We start from the raw sequence: 23,357 nt of genomic DNA, 5'->3' as shown, positions 1-23,357 counted from the left end.
GCAGGAGCAGCCTTACAGTGCTTGTTCCAACAATGTAATGATACTACTTCAACCAACCTTTCTTACCACCCGAACTAGTGCACCCTCTGAGAGGGTTTGGCTAAAAGTCATTTAGATTTATTATTTGACAAATGGAGTAATTTTGCTGTGTAGATTTCACTGACAGATAAACAATGTGCACCTGTCTCCAAGGATTTGGCTTTTCTGTCTTTACTTAAACTGTAGCAGCAGGCTGAAGTAAAATACATCTGTCTCTGCATATGGTTGCATGCACTGGCAAAAAACTTCTGTGCTTACATTGAATTTATTGAACTTCAAGAAGAACTTGAACTAGAGCAAATCACAGAAATTTGCGCTCTCTCTCTGAGGTGTAAGTGCTGCATCTGACAACATGACTTCGTTCACTTCCTAAGTAGCAACAAGTTCCCTCAAAATGGATTGACGTATGAATGTATTTAAAGTTCTCTGAAGAACTTGACGTGCTATATTCTTCAAGCATGCATTTCTTCCAAAACTTTTTTTAAGAAAATCAGAAAAAGGAGTATCAAATTCTGGTTAACTCAAATCATAGTAACTTGTGGTTTAGTTGGCAATGTCAGATGTGTTTATAGGAACAGTAAGGAGATTAAATTGTGGTCTAAACTAGGATTTGCACAAAAAAAAAAAGTGCAAGTTAAGTACAGGACCTTCAAAACCAGCGCAGATTATTTTCTGTTATTGGTGGTTGTGAGATGGGGCAGAGAAAGATTCTACTTTTTTCCATTTGATGGTGTTGAACCCCTCTGTACTGCACCTGTTGTTGCATCTCCATAAGAGATGTAAGTAGAGTTTGAACTGTATATGTTTGCTTGCTGAATCATGATTTACTGTCTCTTGCTTTGTAGAACTCCCAAACACAAGTGAATAGATAAATCTCTCTTGCAACATACTCTCACTGTTAATGAACTAAAATAATCCAATTCTCAGTTTTCTTTTTTTAGAATTCTAATAATAAAATTCTGGCAAAATGCTGCTGTATGGCTTGCTCAGTACAAATTCTGCTGAAGCTAAACTGCCTTTTATATATTCCTGAATGTAATTTCAGGAGCTCTGGGGAATCACTGAATCGAGATAAAGAAGTCTGATCTACTGACTTCCGGGGGTTTTCTTATTTTTATTTTTATTTTTTTGTATGTAAATGCAAAATTACTTTTTGGGTTTACTTGGGAGTAATGTTGAATGAAATAAAGTTAGTAATACTCAGAAAACTGACTTGACTTTTTGGTAATTGTATATGCAGATTGCATCATTTCAAAGTTTGTCGTTAACTTGACAATGAAGTGAACTTTACTCTTTTAATGAAACTCATTTGTAATCACTTCTAAAATGAAACTGATTCAGTGTGTTTGTGCACATATGAGTGTTGCCTTCCTATCTGCATTTTTTTTCTCACTGGGGTAGCAGACCAGCAAGGCATCTCTAACTTGCCAGCCCTCTGTGCACGGTGGTCCACAATTTGTCAGACTCCCAACTGAAACGCCATTCTTGCTATGTACAATACCACAGACCGATAGTAGGTAACTTAAGGTGGTCTTGTGGGAATTTCAGTGGCATACACAGGACAGTCTTGGGAATAATAATACTAATTTAGGGACTTTTCACTGAACTTACAGGTAGCCCAATGAAATTTATGCAAATAGCAACTTGTTCAGGAGGAAATTAACAATTGTGTGACTTCAGCATTTTGGAATTAAAATGTCAAAACTTCATCTTATTTGAGTCACTAGTGATAACACAATGCAAAGGTACTAGTTTTGTTAGGTAAAAGCTTGAACAGGCAGGTACACAAACAGCGTGTCTGAAATTCCCCCTTAAGTAATGTCAAAACATTAGATGTACTCTGTCTTGATTCTTGCACCCAGTCTTTTCCATATGATTACACCACTTCTGTTTCACTAGAATAGCTACAATTCCATATCCTGTTGAATTTTCACTATGTTTTGCAGTGGTAAACACCTCCTATCATCTCTATCTCTAAATAGTGTTTTTTGAAGAGCTTTGAATATGATTATGAAGATGAAAACAGTTGGTTATAAATACAATTTTCTTCTGAAGTTGCAAAAAACATGTATCAGAATCTACTAAAATTGACATTTCTATTGTCTTCCTTGTCCCAAGCTAATATTAAATTTGCATATTATTGAGGCTTCGCAAAATTGAGACTTTTTTTCTTAAGCGAGAATTGATGTATTTGACAGTGTTTGAACAGGAATTAGGATAGCTTAAAAACAATTGAGAGAATGAGGTCCTAGTTTTAGGGCTTCAATAGATGTTGAACAATAAGTTGTTGCTTCTTTTTAGCATTATTTATTTGTGTACACTTGTAGAAGACTTATTGATTGTAACAACCAGGTATAAACATAATGAAAACATGTGCATTCTAGATGGTGAATTGGACTTTGACCAACAAATATTTGGTTGTTTTTTAAAAAAAAAAATCTATGCCTGAAGTTGTGCTCTACCATGATGTTCTAACATGTTTTGTGCCTTTGCATTTGTTGTCTTCCAGGAGTTTTGAGTATGTACTTTTTAGATGTATTTTCTCCTTGTATTGTTTGCAGTCTCACTTCAAATTATTAAGTTCCGTCATGTAGCTGAGAAATTCAGGTCTTTTCTGGATGAGCAGGGAAGGAAGCAGGCAGTGCTTCCCCAGTTTCATGCAGGGAACACAATTAATACCGAAGTCCCATGCTGAAGACTTTGTTACCCAAATAGCATAATACAGAATAGGAATTCTCAGTTGCCGTTGCATGGGTGATAATGAAGACCTCAGCATCATTTTTCCACTTTGAGGGTGGGTGATGATCAGAGTTATATGGGGACTGATGTCCTAGTGTTTTGGAAGCAGTAGTTGCAGTGATGAATCTAGACCATAGTATTTTAGACTGATGTTGAATTTTTGCTCCTTCGTTTTGCATCAAATTAGTGGATTAATTTAAATGAATTCTACATTTTAAGGTAGGAAAAACGGTTTGGCAGAGTTTGTGTTTCTGTTGGGTAATTGTGGCTTCATAGAGGATCTGCATGAAAAGCCTTTACCTTATTGGACTTTAACGGTAAGAACAAATCTGATCTCCAAAATGCTGTATAGCAAAGTTCTCTCACACCCACCTGGTAGGAATCTTAGAGTTTTTGTCTCTTTCTTAGATGTGCTCCCAGCCCCCCGATAAAACTGTCTGAACATGTCTATCTAGCTTAATTTTCTGCCACTGCAGAGGCCTTGGGAGTTGGTTATTTTCTTTATTAGCACTTTCTTTCGGTCTGCGCTTCACCTTTGCTTCTGCGTTTTCATGGATAGCTGAGAATTGTCTTGTCAGACTGTGTCTCCTTATCCTGTTCTGCCTTTTTTATGTTTTGAGTTCTGGCTTTTTTAAGGGCACTTCAGATAATACATTTTAGGGTCTGTAATGCTGGTGTTTTACTGGAGGCTTGAGTGGCTGGTTGTTTCTCTGAAATATTGGTTGTATCCTCTGGGCACTTTCTCTGTTAGATCTGGGTCCCATTCGATTCCTGGATAGCTTTCATGTCGCCATGCAGGGAAGATACTGACCTTAGCAACTTATATCTTTGTCTGTAAGTGTGGCAAAGGTATCATGTTTTCTGTGCAATCCAACGTAGTCTGTGGCTCCTGTCAACCCTGTCACATGTATGCTTTGTATTTGGTGTCCTGTATTAAGTCGTGTCCACTTGTTTCATTGTGAACCTAACGACTGTGATATAATTTGATCCACTGATAGGCTTCTGGAGCCCAGAAACATTTGTGCAAAAAGGTAACTGTTCAGCAGCTTTCTAATTTGATATGTCTATGTCCAGAATATAATCTAATAAATAGGATGCAAGGACAGGAACTGAACAGTCTCTTGCCTCTGTAAGATCAGCAACGAGGTAAGCACTGGAGTAAGTTGTCTTACGTGTCCGGCATGCAGGATTCTTCAGGTGTCACTGTTTACACATGATGCTGTTTCTTCAGACATACCAACTCTTCTTTGAGACTGAATGCTTGAATGTCTTGAGTCTGAGGGTACAGTACATCTGAGTAAAGCATTCTTGCCACTTTGTAGCATGTGGACAAGTTCTTAGAAAACTAGTGTTATTCGCTGCAGCCTGTTTGCTAGAACCAGACCATCTCCACATTGACAGAAATGCTTGCTTTATTCTGAAAGGTGAATAGAGGTCTGTTGTCCTAATCTAGAAATGAGAAAACTACTTAATCATCATGACTGTAGGATAGAAAGTACACAAAATAAGCTAGCATGTGCCACTTTGAACCCACATGTGGATTTCTTTGCCAAGTAGTTAGTATGGATATATTTTCCTTGGTCAGAAATCTCTATTTTGCCTTGCATGCTTTAAGTGCTGTTACATCACTGGTGCTGCCAGGTGCTCTTGCAGTAACACTAGCCTGAAATAAATACTTTGTAACTTGTTTTGAAAATTGGTCACTTGCTGGGGCACCGATGTCTTATTGACTAAAGGATTTTGGTTGCACACTCTGAATCTGTACTAGTTTAAAGTCTATTTTAGTGCCAGGTGGGTTTCCAACCCAGACTGACAGTTTCCTTGCATCTTGCAGGTCAGACACTGTCAAAGGCAGACTTCTAAGAAGTCAGCTCTTAGGGTCCAAGGCTAAGAAAGTGATTGATAGCATGCAATGCAAGTTAGCATGCTTATGTTTGAAGTTGCTTTCTTATAGTTTAGGGTGCAGTTCATATTACTTAATCCATTCAAACTGAAGAGCCGTTGAAAGAAACGGACCTGCTTCATCTACTGTCTTTTCTGACCCACATTCTCACTACAGATCTAAAGCAGCCAGGGCAAGTCAGGCCAGTTTCTTGACTCTTGGGGGGCAGGTGGGTGGGGGCAGGGAAGACGGACAGGACAGGATGGGGATGACGATGACAATGACACCCAAACTTGCTTAAGTGTTCAGTAGTGGTATAGTTCCTAAAGGAATTATTTGCCTTTGCAGGTTGAGACTACCTCAGATTAAGACTTTCTTATTACCTACTTAGATGTTGTTTTGTGGAGGTACTTTCCTTCTCTTCCCTTTGAATCTTAGGTGGCAGTAGCAATCTATTGAATATCTTCTTGTTACTTATGGAAGGAAATACACTGATAGTACCATAAATAACCTAATGTGGAATCACTCTGTGCTACTCTATTGAGATCAAGATTTAGCTCTACCTCTTGCTGCCTGTGTATCACTGGATGGTTTTGAGCTCTTAGGCCAGATGCTGTCTATTCTGTTACATCCCAATTTTTGTGTGTCTGATTATATCCTACAATCTCTAGGGATTATGAATCAGGTGGACAAACCTTTGCAGGGCTAGTCTACCTCCTTCTCCTTCCCACAAGCTTTATTTTGTTAGTAAGAAATCTTCGTGTGTATCCTTAATGAAACAGAGTGCAAGGCTAGCAGTGGACTCAGTGTACTGGAAAGTCAATCAGTTCTCTGGATATTTATCACCATTGTCTTAAACTATGCCTTTGCCTCTTGTGTGAGTGTATGTGCTATCATTTTCATGTAGTCTATGAGCTGTCTAGCCCAGCCTTGTCAGTTTTTTTGATAGGTCATAGGTAGAACTCTACCGTGGACTTTAGGGTATGTATTATATGCAAAAGAATGTGAAATGCATTGCAGTTCTTGCTAGATATACGCAAAGTCTTACTGAGCTTTATGGTCTTTTGAGGCTGTTCATATTTCAGTCCTGTATCTGAAAAATTCTGCCTCTTGACAGTTGACTAAAAATGTAATTTTCATAGTTGACCAGACAACTGAAAGTTTTTCTGGTTTTGTTATCTACCAGCTGAACAAGGCAAATTCACACCAGAATATTGTGTTGTTGGTATTTACTAATGATGTTGGCTTATAGTTGATAGTATTCTTTTATGATGAATCTTCCATCGAGTATTCTCTAGGTTTAAAAATTCTATCAAGTTAGTCTTACATGGGAAGAACAGTTTACATTTTTTCATGTAAAGAACTAATTTGATAGCTCACAACCATTTTGTTTTGTTTATTTTTTTTTAATGTAGCTGTTGATTTGTTGTGTTTTCAAATATTAACTAAAAACACCTCAAGTTTTTTTGACATTTTTCTTCTGGTTTACGAGTCATGCATAATAACCAAGCCAAGGAGCTCAGGTAGTGTGTACCTAGATACTCCAGCTGAATAAGAGCGAGTAAGTGTTAAAGCTGGAATTATCTTCTCGTTTATGAGGAAGAGGAATTTCAAAAAGAATGAGGTCTTCAGAGAAGCAGATTAATATTTTCTTGTGAAGAAAGATGAGCAAATATTTGTCTGTCAAGAAGAATTGCACTGCCATTTTGCAGTGTTATATCTGAAATAATCTAAATTAGTCTTTCTGAGAAAATAATCTATGGTAATTTGAAAAACTAATTAGTTCTCTGTATTTTGACATTTACTGATTGCTTTCCAGATGATTTTGTGAAAGGCTTAATATACAATGGTCTGATCTCAAGGAAGGTAAAGTGGAGGTTTTTGTTTTGGGACTTGCCCTGTCCTGGAAGCTGTGTTTGTTCTTTCCCCAGCTGCAATCAGTCCCAAAACTGGCCTGTGAGCTGTGTGGGCATTTTTGCCTTAACAGCTGTTTCCCAGTTTGCAGATGGGAGGTTGCAGTGCGCTGCCATTATGGTTGTGTCGTAGGTACAGTTTTTGTGCTGGCTTATCTTTTTCCCAAACACTTAAGTTTTGTTTTCAGTTTCGGTTGATTATCGTTAAGGAGATTTTTTTTTTTTTTTTTTTTTTTTTCTGGACAGCAGATTAACTTGTGAATTACTGATTGTATCTTTTACTCTTTCCTCACTCCTGGGCTGTTTGTCAGGTAATAACCTAATTATTGGCTGTACTGAGCTAGAGTGTTTTCTGGATACAGTACTTCAACCTTTTAAAGGCATCCTAAGAGGCATCTTAAGATGTCTATTGAAGCTATTTTAAACTGTCACTTTTTTTTATTGCTTCCTCCATTTCCTTTATCTACTCTAATTTGAGGGTCTCTTCCACTATAACTCTTCCCATGCTCATCAATATTGAATTCTTAAGCTAACCACTAAGCATTGTAAGCTTTTGGAGGGGGAAGGGAGGTGTGTTTTGAGATAAGTCTACTGACACAAAACTAAATTAAACATTTTAAATGGAGGAGAACTTGGACAAAACTTTATTCTTCTGATTCTTCCATCTCTTCTGAATCGTCAAAAATACTAGCAATGCAAAGGAAAGATCAAGATCAGTCCTTAATATGTGTTGCAAAACAGAACTTCTAGCATGAGATTTATGTTAATGAAGAATGGGCTAACTGATTTTAATAGCTTAAAACATAGCTCTTTAGTGGAAATTTTCATTCTGTCTCTGGTGCTTTGCAGTAATGAAAAATACATAAGTGGAGCTGTAAAATCTCCTCTGTTGTGGTATACCACCAATCTTGACAACATCATACGATGTTTTCAGAATTCTTAAGTCATGATGTTATCTGTGATAACAGTTGCGAAATTGTAAAAACTCTGTTCGTAGTGGAGTTTGGCAGTTTGAGTGTGGTATCGTGTGAAACATTTTGAACAGATTTCTAACGCTGATGAGCTGTTCTGACTTACGTGCTGTTTAACTGTAGTCTTTTTCCATTAATATTTGGACCAAGTAATCTTACCGGCCTATCTAGAATTCAGTGTAATTGATGTTTCGTTTTAAATGCAGTTGCCGAGATAATGAGTAGTATTTTAGGTGATTGTCTAGGTCTGAAGTTTTTGAAAATGCAGTGCAGTACCTCCTAGAGAGCATCCATGAAATGACCATTCTGGCAGAAGTGGTGCTAAAGTGTTCCAATAGTTAATATTAAAGAAACCTTCCTTTACTAGATATTCTCAGGTTACAAATATTAAGCTTTACAGTCTAGTTGTGCATAGCTACGTCACACAGTGGCTCAATTTTTAGCCATAAACTTTCTAGGTTATTTTTTGTTTTAACTACCGTAGATTAAATATACAGATCAAGGTGCGTGCTGCTTCTGCAGACCTAAGAACTTATTGTTTTCTTGAGCAAATTGATTCTGGGTGAATTTGCTGCGTAATATTCTTGTATCTCTAGATCCCAAATAGTAATCTTTTGCCACTTGATTACATTGGGCTTTGCTTTGTGTGGGCTTTTGAGATCTGAATTTGATTTTTCATCCTAGTGGTTTTTTGCTTCTTTGTGGCCAGGAGTGTTACTTTGTTTTCTGACTTCTGTCCAGTGAAGTTCAATGGAATTTTGTATTTCTGTGCTGGGGATGACTGGATGGGGAAGATTTAAAAAAAAAAAAAAAGAAAAAAAACCACAAACCCCAAAAACTCCAAAAACCCAATCAACTAACCAAACACCTGTCCCTGTCTGCCCCCCTCCTCCAAAAAAAAGAACCCCAACCCCCCAGAAAACCCAACCAACCAAACAACATGCACCCCCACACCATAACCCCATTAGTTATGTCTGTTCCAAAACTGACAAGAGTTCAGTGAAAGTAAAAAATGAAAGACAATGCTTTCCCATCAACCTTTGAATTCTTTGTAATAATTCTTGTCTAATTCCGTTGGCTAACTCTGGGATTTAATACTTTTTTTCCTCTCCTTCCTTGTCAAATTTCTCAAGTTGAGAGATCGTAGTCTGAGATATCCAGTGATCTTTTAACACAGACTGTTGTAGGAGAGTGAAGTAAAATAGTCTTCTCTAGTTTAGACTCTGTAAAGTTTAGAAATGACTTTTATCATAACAAATTGGATGGTTTTCAGTAATGACTGATATGGGAATTTTGCTGGAACATGAAGTGAAGTTTTGCTAGTTGCTTGAAAGAAAAAATAGAAACTACTGAACAAAATTTTTCTTCAAGATACTACTGTCTGCTCTGACTTCATATACAATTTGTTTTGTTTTTCAGATTTTGGATCACTCTTTGACCTGGAACATGACTTGCCAGATGAACTGATCAGCTCCACAGAACTGGGACTCACCAATGGTGGTGACATTAATCAGCTTCAGACCAGCATTGGCCTGGCACAAGATGCTGCCTCTAAACACAAGCAGCTGTCCGAACTTTTACGGGCTGGTAGCTCCCCAAATCTCAATATGGGAGTTGGTGGCCCTGGTCAGGGCATGGCCGGTCAAACCCAACAAAATAGTCCTGGAATGGGAATGTTAAACAGCATGGTGAAAAGCCCTATGGCACAGGCTGGGTTGACTTCTCCCAATATGGCGATGGGTGCAAGTGGACCAAACCAGGGTCCTTCAGCCCAATCCACAGCAGGAATGATGCCGACAGTAAACAATCCAGTTAATCAGCCTGGCATGGGAATGAACACAGGGATGAATGCTGGCATGAATCCTGGGATGTTGACAGCAGGCAGCGGACAGGGGATGATGCAGGGGCAAGTCATGAACGGTTCAATTGGAGCAGGCAGAGGGCGACCCAATATGCCATACCCAAACCCAGGAATGGGTAACGCTGGTAACTTATTGGCTGAGACACTGCAACAAGGCTCTCCGCAGATGGGAGGACAGGCTGGACTGAGAGGGCCGCAGCCTGGAGCCATGAACAAAGTAAGACAAGCTAAGCTTGACTTCATTACCTTCCTTCTTCTTGACTTTGCTTTGTAAGATTCATTCCTCTGCAAAATGGGTTCTATAGAATCATTTTTTTTTTTTTGTTTGTTTATTTATTTATTTATTTTAAGAGTCCTGGATCATGTGGTAAATAGTTTATATGCTGCTAAAGTGGATTGCGTGGCAGTCATGGGAGGTGAAAATTGAGTTTTGCAGAACAAGCAAGACTATTGCTAGATAAAAAAGCCTATTTTAGAAATCTTGTGGCAGTATAGACTATCAACAACATTGAAAAGTAACTTGATTGTATTTTATTGTTTTATGCTTTGTCCACAAATGTATTTTCCCATCTAATATGACACTGGTATTGAGTGTGATGTGAATTCATCAGGATCTTTTAGATGTTGTGATGCTTTTTTCTTTGGGACACTTAATGAGCGTATTTGTTGTCTGAGATCAGCTGAGTGTTTATGCTGTAACGGATGCGAAGTGGCGCATACAGGTTTGAATGGACTGATAGGCTGTATGTGCTTAAGACATATGTTGGTCTTGTTAAGAAATAGGTATCTGAGTTAATAGTGGAGAATGAATGCTTGCGTAAGCACCTGAAGACACATGTTGACTTCTTAAAAGACTATTAATCCAACTCAGCTCTAGTTTTAAAATTTGCAGAGGCTTTGTCTATAGGTGACTAAACCAGAAAGCTGGAAAAAAATCTTTTATGCTGGAGAGGGAAATAGATGTGCTTTTGTAATTTAGAAGAATGGAAGAAAATTGTTGTCATGAGTCACTGAAAAGATGAGAGAAGACCTAGTGGTTTAAGTGACAAGAAGACGTCTAAACTTAACTTTTTTCGTGCACAATTAGCTTTTTTAGAGTAGAGAGCCACTTGAGTATTTCCTCTCAAGTTTTTAGTGCTTTGATCAAAAGCCTAGAAAATACTTAAATGTTTTAGTTCACTTCAGGTGGGTATGTCATGTTGGCTAATGAAAAGTAAGGGGGAAGTTTTTCCAAGGTGCTTTGCAATACCCTAGTAGATCTATCTTGGCATGCTTAAAAGTCAGTACACTTGGAGGGCTTGGAATGATAAGTAACATAGTGTATAAATGTATTTGAAAAATAAATGAAAACTATGCTGTGTATTAATGATTTTGCTATGCTTTAATGTATTAAGTAAAATTATTTTAGTGTCTCGTGAATGTTATTAATGATGAAGATCTTTATGATCTTAGCTGTTTGCTTCAGCTCAGTGTGCTGTTAACAGTGGTTCTGGTATATGTATGTCTAGTAATGAGTAGATTTTGTGGGCTGGTTATTTCAGATATTTTTGCCTGATAGGGAAGTTATTGCAAAGCTTGATTGCTGCAGTAGAAAATTTGTATGCAGTTCACAGTGGAAATAAATATGTAACTACTTAGAAGTATTATTGTATTGGAATTATATAAAGTCTCATTCATTATTCCTTGACTGTAAAACAATTTACTTTGATCTTCAGAAAGCTGTATTCAGAGGCCAAAAATTGACATGTTGGGTATCTGGGTGAAATGCAACTTCTTAATCCTTACTTATCGGAGCTAAAGTAGCGTTATGCACGATAATAAACTAATTTATGCAGGAGAAGTAAAGAAAGGACACAAAATCAAGCCTTTGGCTGATGTAATCCAAAATTAATTTTTTTCCTCACTTGCTTAAATTATGAAGTGTGCTGTACATCTGAAGAAAGAACACTTTGTGCTTTTGAGAATATTCAAGCCAAATACGTGGTAACTTCTAGTTTTTAGTTCATAGTCCCAGACTAGTTAAAATTACTTAAAGTTCTTGAATTGCTGATAAAAAAAAACCTTGAGACTTTTAGTGTAAGTATAGTGGCTATAGCCATCATAAAGGAGTTGAAACTGCTGGATGAGAGAGAACAGTCTGAAATGGAGGCTGAAATTCCAGAATGTCTTCAATTGGTTTGGTTGTTGGCAGGGAGCCTGTGTTTCACTTCACGCAGTGGAGTTAGCAGAGTCTGACAACAGTAATGTCTGACCATTTTATCTCTCAACCCATCTGCTTTTGGTTTCCCCACCTACAAATCTTCAAAAAGTAGATGAAAACAGAGGACCCTAAGCAGTTGTTTTTTAAAAGCCGGATTTTTTTAATTGATAAATTTAGTTCTGTGTTACTGTTAATGTGGGAGTTTGTGTAATAACTTCTGTAGATTTCCTTGATCGCTGCAAAAAATATTCATTATCCAGAAGCTGTCCTTCAGTTGGAGGAAAAAAATAGACCAGACACATTGGCTGTGTTCAACTTCATCATGTTAGCCCCTTTAGGTGATGGGGTTGCCTCTGTGAGTTCTCTCTAAGTAAAGCAGAGGTGTGTTGTCTGCAGTGGTTTGTGTGGAGGAATAGCTTAGGTTTCCTTTGACGTTAATTGGGATGGGGATGTTATGCTCTTCTAGCAGTAAAGATGGGCTCCAAGTGGCTAGTAAGTTTGGAAAGCAAAATTGGTTACGTTTCTGCTTTGTTCTGTTGTCCTGTGGAGTACTGAAGAGTTTTGTTCCTCTCCTCCCAAAACATCAGCTAGCAATAGAGTAGAACGCTCACTTTACACACTAACCACCAGTACTTCCCAACTTTCCTAGTTCTCCATGTTACTTTTTAGGAGTCCCAATCCCAAATGTCAATATAAATGATTGATTGATTTGGGGTCACTGAGTATACATAAACTTGTACTGTCATCATCTGCTGCTTACATCCTGTGCTCTAATGCTGTAGTTTTATGTATGATGTAAGCAGTCACTGATATCCAAAGAGGCAATTCTGTCTGCACGTCATCTCTGCCAGTTGCATGACCGGCTGTGCTGAGGAGCTAATCCAAGCTTGAAGCTCACAGGGTTATTTAAAAACAAAAAGTTGTAATTTGAATTGTTTGTTTGTTTTTTTTCTGGTGCAGTTTATACTCATCAGTTGGAAAGCTAGTGCTGATATTAGGGAGACATACTAAAGGAGCTGATATTGCCATTCAGAGGAGGGTGTGGACCTTGCTTTGGTGACAGTACCAGCTTGAAAATGCTTGTGAAAGTCTAGCCTGAAAGGAACTGTCTAGAAGTTTGGAGGGAGAAGGAATTGTAACAGATTTTGCATTCTTGAATAGCTTTTTGTTTTCCGTGTCCTTGGTTGTGTGCAAGTTAGACGATAGACGTGCCTATTACTCTTAAAATAGAGTTTTGGAAATTGTTTGCAATGCTTTGATTCTTTCAGTGTTTAAGAATTTTTCTGGCTTTTTGTTTCACTAGATAGTTTTACAGCTTGATTAAAGATAAACAGATAGCAAATTCAAGCTCTATAATAAGTTAAGAACAAATCCATGTTTCCTATTTTGAACCATTCTTCATTTGGAATTTTATCTAGTTAAAACCTTTGGTTTCGTGTTCCACTGGGTTCTGTCGAGAGTGCCTAGTTATGATCTTATTTTCCAGCCTCTTATTAGGGGAGGAAGGTATTCTGTGTGTAAGTTTGTGTATTTCTGTGATGGGAGTGCCCTATCACAAAGTGACCTGAGTTCACCTGGCCTTCAGGTCATATAGATTTCATTTTCCACCAATTCAGTAAATGTTCTGTTAGGTGATGAAATGGATGTGTGAAGGCAGTTCAGGTTCGTAAGGGCATTACTAATACCCATGCTGTGTGAGTATTTCACTCACAGATAAAACTACTTGAAATATTTAGAGTTGCAGTTGTAACACTTCTGTCATTTGTCTTACTGTTTGAGTATATACAATGTTCTCTCCTATCCTAATGGATGCACTTGGTTTTATCGGTTTCGCCTCTGTTAAGAATAATTGGTGGCACTATTTTACAAAGAGAAATGTAGTTCTTCAGAATCTCCATAAATTCCTTTAAGTAAAACAAGAAATGTCAGAATAATAAAGTCTTGTTCAAAGTTGCAAAGATTGAAGATGTCATCTTCAAATTGTAAAATTAGATAAATAAAATATAAGCACCTTATGTTCCTTAGTGTAAGCATGGTCAGTGTCACGTTTCTAGGTAGAAGATCAGTGTTCTTGATTGCATTATTATTTTCAATAGCTGTTTGATTCAACAAATAAATGTATCCATACCGTTTAGACTCTGGTAACAAGTGTACCATATGATCAAGTATTAATCCATTAAAAGTGTAGTTGCGTGTTCTGGTCCTTTTTCTTTGGTGAACCAAGGTGAAAAATAGATAACTTCTTACTGTACCCCAGAGTAAAGGAGGAACATGTTTGAAGGAGAAATGGGGTAGTAAAGATTAGTCTTGAGTTTAAGCTTCTGGGGTGCATAGGGATGTTTTTTGCACAGATGGCAGTGAAATTGTGCTCGTGTCTTGCAAGTGGGTATCTTAAAACATTGTGCAGTCAAGTGCAAAGAATAATGATTGGTAATAGTCCTTGGAAAGAATGCAGTGGATACCACTGGCAAAATTTTATTGTTAGGTTATGCCTGGGTCCAGTAGTGCTCTACCAGTCAGTAGAATGGCACTAGAAAGTGATGTACAGTAAATTCTTGCTTTTAAAGAACCAGCTGCAATTTACTAAAACTAACTTTCCTGTTTTGGGAAAATTAATTAACTTCTACTTTTGAACATGTGGCTATGGAAAGATACTTGATGCCATCAGTATGATCTTAAATTAGTGCATGCACTGAGGTTACGCAGATAGAGATACATAGTTGATACTGTAAATGTTGGATTAGTTGGAAAAATATTAGAACTTAATTCTATTTCTGTACTTCTCCATGCTTACATTTGTCTTTGTAAATCTGAAAAACTGCTCATTGTTCAATACTATTGATGACATCTGGTTGTCTTTCAAATATTAGGCTGATGGGGAAGCAGTTGTTTTCATAGAGAAGCAGTAGAATATTTATATTGTCTATGTGTCTGGCTGTAACATGTATTTCTCCTCGATTTGTACTCAGTGGTATTGACAGTAAAACTAGAAGCAGAGTTAGTTACTTGACCTTCTTCTGAACTGAAGATGCATGTGTTTCATGGCATTAGAACAAAACTTTGGGGAATTTCCTCCACTCTTGTAGTTGCTCTTCTCAGATGGGAGAGGAGTGTCTGTGCTGCAGCTATCTGCTGCTGCATGTGCTTGTGAACTAGGTTGTTTCCTGAACTCATGTCACCCATGCCCTTTACATGGTGAGAGGTACACATCTTCCACATTTGATAATGACGGCCCCTGCTTCCATTTTAAACAGGAAAATCAAGTTGTTTTACACTGTGTTTGTAGAAGGCATAACCATTCGAGATTACTTTTGCTGTATTGTTTATGTGTCGTCATCTTTTGCTGTTTTCCTAGTTTCCTCTTCCTCCTCCTCTCCTTTACTGTGGTGTGGATTTCTGTCTGCTCTTCCTTGGGTGCAAATCCTTGCATATGTGATTAAAGTAAGTTGAGGCTGTTAGGTGAGGAGAGGAAGAAACAAAAATGCAAGTGGAATGGATAAGAAGAGAAATGGGAAGAGCAGTGGAAGGAGGTGGTGGCCAGGAAGGAGTGAGTAGAGGTTGCACTTGCTGATTCATAGCTATGATTCAGCCATTTATGTTTTTGCATGGTATTGCAGATGAAGCCTTGTACTTGTCTCATGCAGTGGAACTAACACCACCTTTTTTTGTCTGGTTCTTCTGTACTCGATTATTTATCTACCACTTACTCCCAATAGATATGATGATGAAGTATATGTCAGTCTCTCTAGTTGTTTCCTACTGATAAAATTATACAGAATTATGTTTATCTTCCTTCTATAGACACGAGGTCATCCATTTCTTCCTGTTTGTTTTCTTTTATTCATGTTTCTCAACATGTTCACAGCAAATTACATGAGCATGCTCCTGCTTCTTGTGCCAGGGTCACAAGGCCACCTTGTGCCATGTGAAGAATGTCCCAAATGACCCTTTTCTTGACACGGTCTGGAGTTGCATGTGGGTTGTTGGTATCAGGTTAGAGGGTCTGTAATGGCAGGACTGGGGGCATTGCTGTGAGGTTCAACTGTGCATCTGACGGGTGTCAGTCTCACCTAGACCAAGTAATGGCTGCTGATTTGTTCCAGGAGACCTTAAGGCATTTGCTTTTTAGGATCCTTCTTAGGTGTTGCTTGAGTGTGTGGCTTTTGGAGTCAGTTTGGCATACTTGCCCTCCAGCTTGGCCTGTATTTCTCTGGTCTTGGCCTCTCCGGTAGGCTGAGAGGGGGAACTGAGGATTACCCCTGTCAGAAGCAGCTGGGCTGAGCTGGGCATGTAGTCTTCTGCTGCCAAGTCCCTGGGTACAGCAGGGTGGAGGAAGACCCCTTGGTGGGGTGGATGATGGTTCTCAGCCCTAGGGAGAGTGGAGCCCTGTGTTTCTGCCATGGAGACAGCCTTGTTTGAGGGAGCTGGTTTTGCACCCCAGACACTGCCAATGGCTCATGCTTGAGAAAACGTCAGAGGTCTTTGTGCTGGGCCAACTTGATTAGTACATTTGAAAAAGCCAGATGCTTCACATAAAGTTTGTGTACAGCTGTGTTGCAGATACAAAGGTTGATTGGCATGGTCAAAGCTTGTCCTCAAGTTTCATTAGAAATCTTCTGTTTCGGGTGACAGAGCAAATGTGCTTTTTTAAGTAGAGGTTTGGGTTTCTCCCTATGTAGTCAGGACAGAGCTGGCTCATCAGACCACAGTTATTCTGAATCCTTTGGTATCAATGTGTGAAGTCCCCGGTTGTCTCAGTTGGGCATCTTGATTTCTCCCTGTGACACCAGGGTGTGAAAATGCCTTCAGCCTTCAATTCTGAATTGTTTGGTTAGAGTTGCTTTTTTTTTTTTTTTTTTTAAGGCCAATAGCAGTGTAAGTTGCAGAAGTCATGTGGGGACAGTGTTAGTGATGGCCAACATAGTCTGTGCTTTAGTGTAATCTCAAGTGTCAGCTAACTCTGGTTGTCAATGAACTTGAAAACTTTGCTTAGGAATTTCTGGTTTTGGAGATGTACCTACTTTCAAAACCCTTTCTGGAGGCAAAAGACTGTCTAACAGGAAGACATACCTTGTTTTTTTTAAGGAATTAATTCCCACTGTCAGTCCTTCACTAAGTATTGAACCTGTTAGTCAATTTGAGGCAGTAGTGATGATGGGGGAAGAATCCTGAAAGTGTGTTTGCTGATGCCTTACATTTTTCTTCTTTGTTTCCCTTCTGCTCAACTTGCGCATAAGATCTTTTTAGTCTTCTGAGGGAAAGGCAGGGAGGGGTTTGAGTCTTACCTGTTCTGTTTTTGGCAGCAGCTGCCTCATGGGTCCTTGTGTATTCCTTGCAGTCAAGACATGGCAGAGGCGGTGCCAAAGGAGATAGAGGAAAGGAAACTTCATTCTGGCTGAGCACTGCATAGTTTGTTTATCTGTCATGTGTAGAGATGCTATGCAATTTTCATTGCTCTCTAATGAATTACTGCTGTGTGATTATGATTATTGCTTGTGCGTGGAGGAGGGGGGCTGTCCTCAAGCAAACTCACTTGTATATATCGGGTGTCTAAAGTGGCATGTACTTTAGTGAGTTTTATGCTCCTTTTCTTGTAGCTTGGGTTTGATCCTGCTTTGTTTTATAATTGCAAACTGAAGGCCATTATAATGGATTGGCAGATGTTACAAACTGGAAAAGGAAAGTGTTTGTGTAATCACAGGTAATCACCAGGCATGTAGGTTACCTCTCTGTGCAGGTTGGAGAAGCTTGGTAAGGAGAAGAAGCAAGATCTTTCTACCAGGGAAAGATGATTTGAGAATAAATGTAGGAGTGATCGGAAACAAACCTACCAGAGGAGCCTGTATGCACTTTTTTGGATGCAGAAAAATGCCCAGACCTGAAGCAAAAAGCATCAAGGAGACTGAACATTGTCTAATCAAATGCTAATGTGAGTTGAAACAATTCAGCTCATTAAAGTAATTTTTTTGTCTTTATTGTTATGAGTTATGGCTCCCCTAGAATCCTGCTTTGAGTAATGGTGAGAACTTGGTAATCTTAACAAAGATCTCCACTTTTCCTGGTCCTCTGTGGCTAGCTGTTTTGGTCTTAGAAGGCCAAATTTTCAACAAAAAAATAGACGGGAATGCAAGGAATGTAAAAAAAAAAAAAAGAGAGAAACCAAACAAAAAAAAGGTCAGACGACGAACAACTTTATTGGCAAGGTTGATCAATTGTTCAGATTCTGGGGCATTTCAAGGCAACAAATGGTATATTGTGGTATGCTAAAACTGTTGAATATGCATATGGCTTGTATGAAATACGAATCTACTTCCTCTGTGGATGAATGGTTCAATAGATTTGTTTTGTTTGCAGAGTTCCTTCCTGTCATCTCCTTTGACCTCTATCACTGCTCACTGCAAACAAGTTATTGTGCCTGTGTGGTTGTGAGTGGTGGTACCTATGCCTATGGTATATTCTTAAATTGAAAACAGTTGTGTACTGAAAGTACAGACCTGCATTCTTACAGCTGTCTGGAGAGGAGCTGTGGGAGTGCTGACAGTTGGGTAGGAGGTTTTTGGGATAAACTCTGCTGATATGAATGAAGATGGTATTTGTCTCTGTTTGGAGTCTGCATAGATATAGAGAGCAGAAAAATTCTTCCAGGCTTGTGACTTTTTTATAGACCATGGTACAAATTTGTCGTTGGGAAAGTTGAAATAAGAAGTTGATTGAACAAAATCTTCTATAAAGAAATAATCAGCCCAATTCTGACCAGATTGACCTCAAAGGCTGGTAAGTTGGCTTCACTGTGTTTATAGGAGCTGTCTGATTGAGGAGTTAATGTTGTGTGATAGGTAAATACATGCACATAACAGAGCAGGGGGAGCATATGGATCAGTATTGTATTGCAGCTGGTTCATGACTGTTATCACTCTTGCTTCTTTGAAGTATTCATTTGCCTTTTACATTGTGAACTTAAGCTATCTTACTCAAACATCTTACCATTTTAATTCCTAGATGGGAATGATGAGCAATCCCAGCCCTTATGGCCAGCCATATAGTCAGAATACCGGGCAGCAGATTGGAGCCAGTGGACTTGGGCCTCAGATGCAGAATAAAGCTGGACTGCAGAATAGCTTACCACAGTTTCCAATGGACAAGAAGCCAGTTCCTGGGACAGGAATGACTAACATGGTAAGTAGAATGAAAGATGTCTCCAGAAAACGTTGTGGTAGACCAAAGTGGAACAACATGCTCTGGTGTTGCCATGTTATAAGTTTTTGCAGCTGCTATACCTGGTGTGAATGCGTGCTCTGAATCCACATGTAATACATTTGCTTCAACTCCTGAAAAGACTGATAGGAAGGAGAGGGCTGAGTTGTACTTTCTCTGTTGAAAAGCTGCACCTCCACTCTTTGCCCTTCAAACCCTGTTAGCAGAGAAAATGAAATGGAGCTCTTTAACTGAAGTGAGCTTTGCCACTTGTTTGGACACCTCTGCTCTTCTTTCTTGTCCCTTCTTTTGTGGTTAGTGTACTGGGCCCCTTCTCCTCAGAATAGCTTTGTCTTGAGAATTTTTTTCCTGGTTGTACTCACTCAGGCTTTTAGGAGAGAGAGAAGTATCCCATCTCAAACAGGTATTACTTGTGGTAGGGCTTAGAAGCCCCGGTTGTGTGTTCATTCCTGTTCTGAATTACATGAGGACTGTTGTGCGTGTTCATGCTGGAGGTTCCCTGGCAGTTATTGCTGTAGTAGCCCTGTTGCCTCCTCCTGCCCCATTATTACAGCAGGACTTAAGGAAAGGTGAAGTAAGAGTGGTGGGAAAAGTGGATAGCCAAAAAGTGGATGGCCCAAGCCATATGCTTATATGACATATCCAATATGACAGGCCTTAACTTTAGGTTTCCTAGCTTGAGCTTAACACTGGTGACTGAATGTGTTTGCCTCATTATTTTAGGAGTTTACATTGGTTAGGAGTGTGACATGCAATATGTCCTGCCTTTTTTCCCTTCTATATATATTATTTTTAATTTGGGAAACAAATTCGCATTTCTGAATATAGCTTGTGTTTCTGCCTGCTTGAAATTCTCCCCCTCCCCCACCCTCCCCAGGGTGGGGGGGTCAGTCTCTTGATCTTAGTAACTGTTGCTGAAAAAATATTTCCATGTAAATTTTGTACCTTTCAATTAAGAACAACTCAATCCTATGAGTTTTATTTAATTTTTTTTTAAGTTGAGCATGAAACACTGGAAGTCTAGAAAACCAGTTGGTTGTATGAACTAATAAAGAAGCGGCCAAAACTTGCTGTTCAGAACCCCAGCTGTCAACCTGGTGCTCAGTGCAGAGTATATAACAATTTTGAAGTTGAACTGCTAGCCAGCTGAACCTAGGAATGAAAAGTTGCTGCATCTCTGTTTAGAACGACAGGTTGCAAACAAGGCAGTTTTGGCCATATTGGAACATACATAAACCCCAAGGGGACCGAGTAATTAATGAAGTCTACTTGTGAAATGAAAGGTTTGTACTAGTACTGAAGAGCTATGGGAGAACTGGGGTTTAGGAATGCAGGTAACTGAGCTTTAAAAATCTAGAGATCTTCAGAAACATCCTCTAAAACTCTCTGTGAAGAATTTGTTAGGAACTGGAGACTGAACTGAAGTGATACAAGCAATGTAAAGTCCCTAAGCCGCCTCTTTGCTGAGTACTCCTCAAATGTCACCTGAAAGAAAAACAAAGAAGCCTGAAGAAAGATAGATAAGTACAGGAGTACTACTAAATGTTGCCATACTTGATGTTAGTTCTGTGACATGTATTATCCTGAAGTTGTGCTTCATCTCTGGCAGAGACTAGGAGATGCTTGTTTTGAATGCTTATGTGCAAGTTTCCGGTGGAGAAAGGTCCCCAGAACTTCCCCTTCATTCTCCTTTTCTAGGAACAGTCAAATTGAGGCATCTTATCCTAAAACTGAGGGAAAACACCATTCATTCTAAAAGGTGCTTTCTTCTATTAATGCAGGAATTGTGGATGCAACTTTCTATCCTCCAAACTGAGGGGGAGTTTTGAGGTCTAAGTGCTATTAATATTTTTGTGGTTGATCTAGCACCTCAAATTAACCTGTGAGCATGTGCAAAGTTGAGTTCTGCTGGTCTTTTATAAGGCAAGAGTTAGGAATGGGAGAGTGACATGAGGAAGAAATTGTGACTGGCAAGAGAATTATTGCCAAGACTGTTGACTCATATTTAATGAGTCATCCAGAACCACAGATAGGTAGGATATTCCCTTAATTGCAGAATGTAATAGTTTATCTTCTTTTAATTTTGTTGTTGTTGTTGTTTACTTGCTAAACTGGTTAATCTCAAAAATAGATTTATGTCTGGGAATTTCCTTTCTACCTTCTCCAGGGCCAGCAGCAGGCTCCCCAGGTTCAGCAGCCTGGGATGGGGCCAGCAGCTTCTCAAGGAATGGGGTCTGGAGCACCAACAGCGGATCCAGAAAAACGCAAACTCATTCAACAGCAACTAGTTCTCCTCTTACATGCTCACAAGTGTCAGCGGCGAGAACAGGCTAACGGGGAGGTGCGACAGTGCAACCTCCCTCATTGCCGCACCATGAAGAATGTCCTGAACCATATGACACATTGTCAGGCTGGCAAATCTTGCCAGGGTAAGTGGAGGAGTGGTTACACACATACAGTCAACATTTGTGGGGTGAGAAGGGCTCCTAAAAAGAGATGGAGGACTAGTGGGTGACTTGGGAAGTAGAATTTTTTTAACCTATTTATCCTCTTAAGAATGGAAATCATAAACCTCTTCTGAGCCTTTAAAGTTAGAGGGGGCAAGATAGCATAGAGATGAGTGAAGATCTTCTGCTTAACTTTGTAACTCGCTGTTCAAATCTTTTGGATGCTGCATTCTGATAAGGGTAGACACAAAGTAGGAGTCTACCTGTCTCCCTTAAACAGAACAGACAAATCTTGAGCAATAGCCAGCCAGGAATTAGGCTACTACTAACAATGATTAGTCTGTCCTAGTAGTCAAGGAAAATGTATGCTACCTTTTTTGGTACATAGATTTTGATAACACAGATTTTCAAGTTAGCTTTAGTTGAGCCAATAGTACTTGAAGAAATCTAGCTACGTTTTCAGGGCTAGTTAGTGCTGAACTATTTCAAGTAATACTTTACTGATCTGTGTTGATAACAGATGTGTGCCCTGAGATAAATAGTTGCTCCCTACCCAGTTTGTGTTGACCATGTGGAGATACTGGCAGTAGTTTGTAAAAGTTTTTCATTTTCCTCCCTTTCTCAGTGGCACATTGTGCGTCTTCCCGACAAATCATCTCTCACTGGAAGAATTGTACGAGACATGACTGTCCTGTATGTTTGCCTCTCAAAAATGCTGGGGACAAAAGAAATCAACAATGTAAGTCTGCTGGCAAGTTCTGTGTATTGGATAAATCATAAAATGCATGTTGGAAGTTAAACTTTCTTGCACTCAGGTGATAGTGGTGATGCTCTTGAACCTGGGAACATGTAACATGATTATCCTCTTACTTTGGAGTCGCAGAGTATTTTTCTGTCTCTGATAGCTAATGTTTATGGAAGCTTTCAAACTTTATTGGATTTCCCTAGCAGGAGGATAGTAAGGGTGAAGAAGCCATACCTCTCAGCTGGATGACTTGCTTTTCACTACCACCTCTTCTAGCTGGCCAGGTTCTGGAGACAGACATACACATACACAGAGGGTTGTGTCATTTCAGTCCTGATAATATTTGGTTCTGTCTTCATCCATTGTTTGCATCAGATGTCTCTTCCCTCTTCTCTTTGTGTCCTCTTGGTCTTCTCCAAAAATCTTTGGCAAGATTTTTGTCATTGTTTACCTCTATGTTTTTTTTTTTTTTTTTTCTAATTTCTTAAATGTTACTTTGGGCTCTTAAGAAATATCTCCACTCACATTAGTCATGTTTCAAGAAAATTTGAAGTAAAAAGCACTACAATGGCTGTTGAAGAGCTGTACATACTCTTCTGCCTTTAGCCTCTGTGACGTGATGTGCCTCCGTTTCCAGTTTGAAGCAGACAGATGTGTCCTAAATACTTAGAGTTAGATTTCCTCTCAGCACCTCAAAGGGAAAACAGCATGTTGTTGGAATTGCTGGTTGGGTCAAAACTTGTGTCCCTTGTTTCATGACAGATTTGCCAGACCTGGCCTGTACTCTGCATGCTCCTAGAAGGAAATGTTTTAGTTCTGAACAGCCAGTTAACCCTTTATGTTCTCCTGCTTTCATAGACCTCTTGGCTGCCTCCTAATGTTCTTGTTAATTTGGTATGTCTCTTCCAGCGCTGCTGGGCGGAGCTGCAGTAGGACTTGCAAACACCGGCTCCGTGGGTGTGGGGCAGCAGACAACACCCAGCATAAACACTACCAGTCAGATAGACCCCAGCTCCATCGAGAGAGCCTACGCAGCCCTTGGACTGACCTATCAAGGGAACCAGATGCAGACACAGCCCCAGGCTCAAGTGAAGAATCAGCAACAAGGACAGTCACCCCAGGGTCTGCGCCCTATGAATCCTATGAGTGAGTTTATCTATTAGTGTTAAAATACAAACTACAGGCAACTTTCCTGTTCTATCTAATGCAATTTTTCTTAACTTACTAGCTTAATATAGCTAGTTTATTTGCAAAAGGGATGGCTCTGCAATATTTTGGGCTTGAGATAGCAAACTACTCAGTAGAACAGAGAAGTTGTTGGATGCCCCATCCCTGGAAGTGTTCA

The 23,357-nt window shown here is 39.2% G+C and overlaps 1 protein-coding gene across 17 annotated transcripts in view; it reads left to right on the top strand.

Annotated features, from left to right (window-relative positions):
• Nucleotides 1–23,357, top strand: part of EP300 (EP300 lysine acetyltransferase) — a 66,674-nt gene that overhangs the window by 8,598 nt on the left and 34,719 nt on the right. For 16 of the 17 annotated variants that reach the window (XM_086752342.1, XM_086752363.1, XM_086752384.1 and 13 more), the window contains 5 exons: nucleotides 8,964–9,622; nucleotides 18,605–18,781; nucleotides 20,988–21,249; nucleotides 21,893–22,006; nucleotides 22,922–23,158. In XM_086752342.1, coding sequence (XP_086608468.1) covers nucleotides 8,964–9,622; nucleotides 18,605–18,781; nucleotides 20,988–21,249; nucleotides 21,893–22,006; nucleotides 22,922–23,158 — 1,449 coding nt within the window. Of the gene's footprint in view, nucleotides 1–8,963; nucleotides 9,623–18,289; nucleotides 18,380–18,604; nucleotides 18,782–20,987; nucleotides 21,250–21,892; nucleotides 22,007–22,921; nucleotides 23,159–23,357 lie in introns of those variants that run through there. The other variant, XM_086752403.1, reaches the window with a different exon arrangement.

This window comes from Chlamydotis macqueenii, chromosome 1, assembly GCF_036417535.1.
Source record: "Chlamydotis macqueenii isolate bChlMac1 chromosome 1, bChlMac1.mat, whole genome shotgun sequence".
Taxonomy (NCBI): domain Eukaryota; kingdom Metazoa; phylum Chordata; class Aves; order Otidiformes; family Otididae; genus Chlamydotis; species Chlamydotis macqueenii.
This window is presented reverse-complemented; position numbering and strand designations above follow the sequence as displayed.